The 3,041-nt window shown below is 33.1% G+C and overlaps 1 protein-coding gene and 1 long non-coding RNA gene across 3 annotated transcripts; one reads left to right on the top strand and one right to left on the bottom strand.

The window, feature by feature from the left end:
- Positions 1–2: 2 nt before the first annotated feature.
- Positions 3–584, bottom strand: LOC108743737. Its single transcript, XR_001938866.2, has 2 exons — positions 333–584; positions 3–194 (listed from the first exon to the last, which is right to left on the bottom strand). It is a non-coding gene; the product is annotated as an uncharacterized LOC108743737 (long non-coding RNA).
- A 211-nt stretch (positions 585–795) lies between these two features.
- On the top strand, positions 796–2,592 carry LOC108740173. Of its 2 annotated transcripts, none has more exons than XM_025980007.1 (4): positions 796–1,099; positions 1,164–1,381; positions 1,908–2,125; positions 2,176–2,592. In XM_025980007.1, the coding sequence occupies exons 2-4, from the start codon at positions 1,236–1,238 to the stop codon at positions 2,556–2,558; spliced, it is 747 nt and encodes a 248-aa protein (XP_025835792.1). In that variant the 5' UTR covers positions 796–1,099; positions 1,164–1,235; the 3' UTR covers positions 2,559–2,592. The 2 variants fall into 2 exon arrangements, with proteins under 2 accessions (XP_025835792.1, XP_025835793.1); XM_025980008.1 differs by having other exon boundaries at positions 796–1,381; positions 2,176–2,346; positions 2,404–2,592.
- Positions 2,593–3,041: the final 449 nt, after the last annotated feature.

Raw genomic sequence — 3,041 nt, 5'->3', positions numbered from 1 at the left:
AAAATTATTATTTACCTTTATTTTTTCGTAAATAGTTGTAGCCGTTTGTATGGTAGATTCGACTACAGGAATTTTTGAAATTCTGTTGACCGATTCAATTGTAATTCCATCGTTGCCAGCGGGGGCAGGTGAGGCTGTAGCAGCAACGCTTTCAGACTGGTTTGTCGAAGCCATTATAGCTAGTTGTTCTTTATCTGGAAAAATATTTTACAAATTGGCATAGAAAGCAGTAAATGAAAAACAAAAAAAAAAATAAAAAAAAAAACCAGGGCCGACTGCGTTTACTGTTATTTTTAAAAATGAGAGACAAAAGACTGTGATCAGACACTTACCTTGTGTATGGGAAGTAATAAAATTACAATAGTTAACGTAGGTAGAACTATATACTGTGCGTGGTGTTCAAAGATTGAACTTTAAATGAATGACAAACCGAGAAGGACTAACGGACTTGTACCTATGACCGATAAATCTTGCTTATCATCTTATCAAGGTTAATGATATAAAAGCATGTCCTGTTATGAAGTTATAATGGTGTACCGCATATTAAAATTTAAAATTTAATGTCTACCGTTTGAAAAATTAGGGTACCATTTTTTGTTTATAATACGAATATAAAAATAGACTATTAANAAACTTCCACCTTTATCCCGCTTATTACTAAATTTATTACGAAATCCAAAGTGGGCGGAATATCGCTTGCAATATTATCTATAAAATTTTTTGCTTCCATCGTAGCCGAAGGGTCCTGCATTCGAAATTCTCCGGGGTTGCAATAAACACTCTGTAACATTTCGATTTCACTCAACTGAGTCTCTAAATTTTCTTTAAACTTTGATAAAGTCATCAGGCTACTTCTGTTAGGTATCATTTTAATAATCTGCAACAAAGAAAATGTAAATTATGCACAACATAAAATCCCTTAATTGCAGGGGTTTATATTTTGGATGGTTTCCTCCCCATATACAGTATTGGAACATCTCATCCGAAAGATATCAAATTGTTTACGCATAAAAAGCCAGACGTAGAAGAGTTGTACGCAGTGTCATTAGAAGTGGACGTAAAAAATTCTACAAGATATTTAGTAATTTATAGATTTATTGTAAGTTTGATTTAACGCGTTACGAATTACTTTGTAAGTATAAAAACATTTTCATTTGTAATAGGAAACAAAATTTTCAAAAATAATATCTAGAATAATACAGACTGGTTACAAATTAGCAGTTCATACAACCCCCATGTTCTCTGTAATTGTTATAATTGGGGAAGGAGAGATTAGCGAAAAGCTTGTAGAAAAACCTGGGGTTTACGTTTTCGATTTAGAGGAGAAACTAACGAAAATCCAGGGCCTAGATATTCCATATGCTTCTGATGTTTCATTATGGTAATCAATTTTTGTAATACATCATCATAAGGTAGGACTCGCACCTCCGCTCTTTCCTATCCTGAGTTAATCTTCGCATTTCCCTAAAATTAGAACATCCTACATCCGTAACTATTTATGAACAGTAATCTAATCTAGGTCTGCGTTAATTCCTCTTAACTCTTGTTTTTGCTTCTAATGTCGCTGACTAGCCCTTCATTCCTGAGGTGTCCTACCAACCTATCTTGCCTATTTCTTATTGACTTCCACACAGTCCTTTCTTCTCCTATCAGTCACTATTTGCATGTATAACACCACATTTCGAACGATTCTAACCTTTTATTTTCCGCCGCGTCCACTGTCTATGTTTCGCACCCGTACAGCGCCGTTTTATTTGTTTTATATCTCTACTGCTTCTTCCATCCTCAGTTATCTTACTAGATTTAGAAAATCAGCTACTTCTTCTAATCATTCGTCTCCTATCTTTACAGTATACACACAAATGTCAATTACAAAAGCAAAGATAATAATTTTTAATCAATTTAAGGGTCCAAAACAGGAACTTGTTCTTAGGGATAAGCCGCAAAATGTCGTTGACGCAAGATAAAAAAATTAATTTTGAAGTTTACAGTCCGATGTATCAATGGAAAGGGAGTCACTTTGATATGGTTCAAAAAATAAAAACATATAACGCCCAAAAGGTTTTGCCTTTTTCAATATGGGATTCCCATTATTTAATTTATGCCGATCGTAGAAATAATAAAGGTAGTTTTTGTCTGTAGTAGTTCTTAATGAAGTAAGTTCATTTTTAACAGGTGAATCAAACATTTTTTCGGAATTGTACAAGTACGACATTCACTCAGGCCAGTATGTCCTCCATCAAAAAATTTTAACTTACGGCGTGAAGGATGTGAAGCATTTTTGCTTTTTTCAACGCAATATGAAAGAAGATTTCTTAATCATTACAAACTCTAATAACACTGAGAGTAAAAATTTTAGTTTTAGGGTATTTATTACTTCTTTTTTTATGAGATTTTTTGTAGCAAAAACCTTGATACTCAAGTTTGTGGATGATTATTTTCTTCCATTTCAACACATTGAAAACTTGGAAAGAGTGAAAGAATGGCTTCCAGTTATCGTAAGTCCAATTTCTTTTGTAAGAAACACACACAAGGAATTGAATAATAAAAATATTTAAGGGTGAAAATGGTTCTTTTGCACTGCTTGCAGTAACTGAAGACTAACAAGTAAAGGAATTTATAGATAGCCAAATAGAAAATTATATTTCTCTAATAAAAGAAACGAAATATATCAAAAACCACGTTCTTACGAAAAGAAGTACGTCGAACATTGATACAATGGATACACTTACAAGGGACGAAACAGGTAACAAGTTAACAATAACTATTACAGTTGTATAATGAAGAAACATCTTTTGTTATTTATTACATTTATTTGGAACATTAAAAGATATTCTGTTATGGAACCAGAGTCAGGACTAGGGTTGTATACGTTTATTAAAGACAAAAAGTCAAACGTGTACAACCCTAATTCTAAAATTGCAATTCTGCTGAGGGAATGAAATGGTATACTTCATTTACTTTCTCTAGCGATGTGCCTCTTCCAATGTCTTGGATGCGCGCTGCCAAAATCGTAGGTAGGGAGAAAAAAGCTCATTATA

This window comes from Agrilus planipennis, unplaced genomic scaffold (assembly GCF_000699045.2).
Source record: "Agrilus planipennis isolate EAB-ADULT unplaced genomic scaffold, Apla_2.0 scaffold2497, whole genome shotgun sequence".
In the NCBI taxonomy this organism is placed as follows: Eukaryota; Metazoa; Arthropoda; class Insecta; order Coleoptera; family Buprestidae; genus Agrilus; species Agrilus planipennis.
This window is presented reverse-complemented; position numbering and strand designations above follow the sequence as displayed.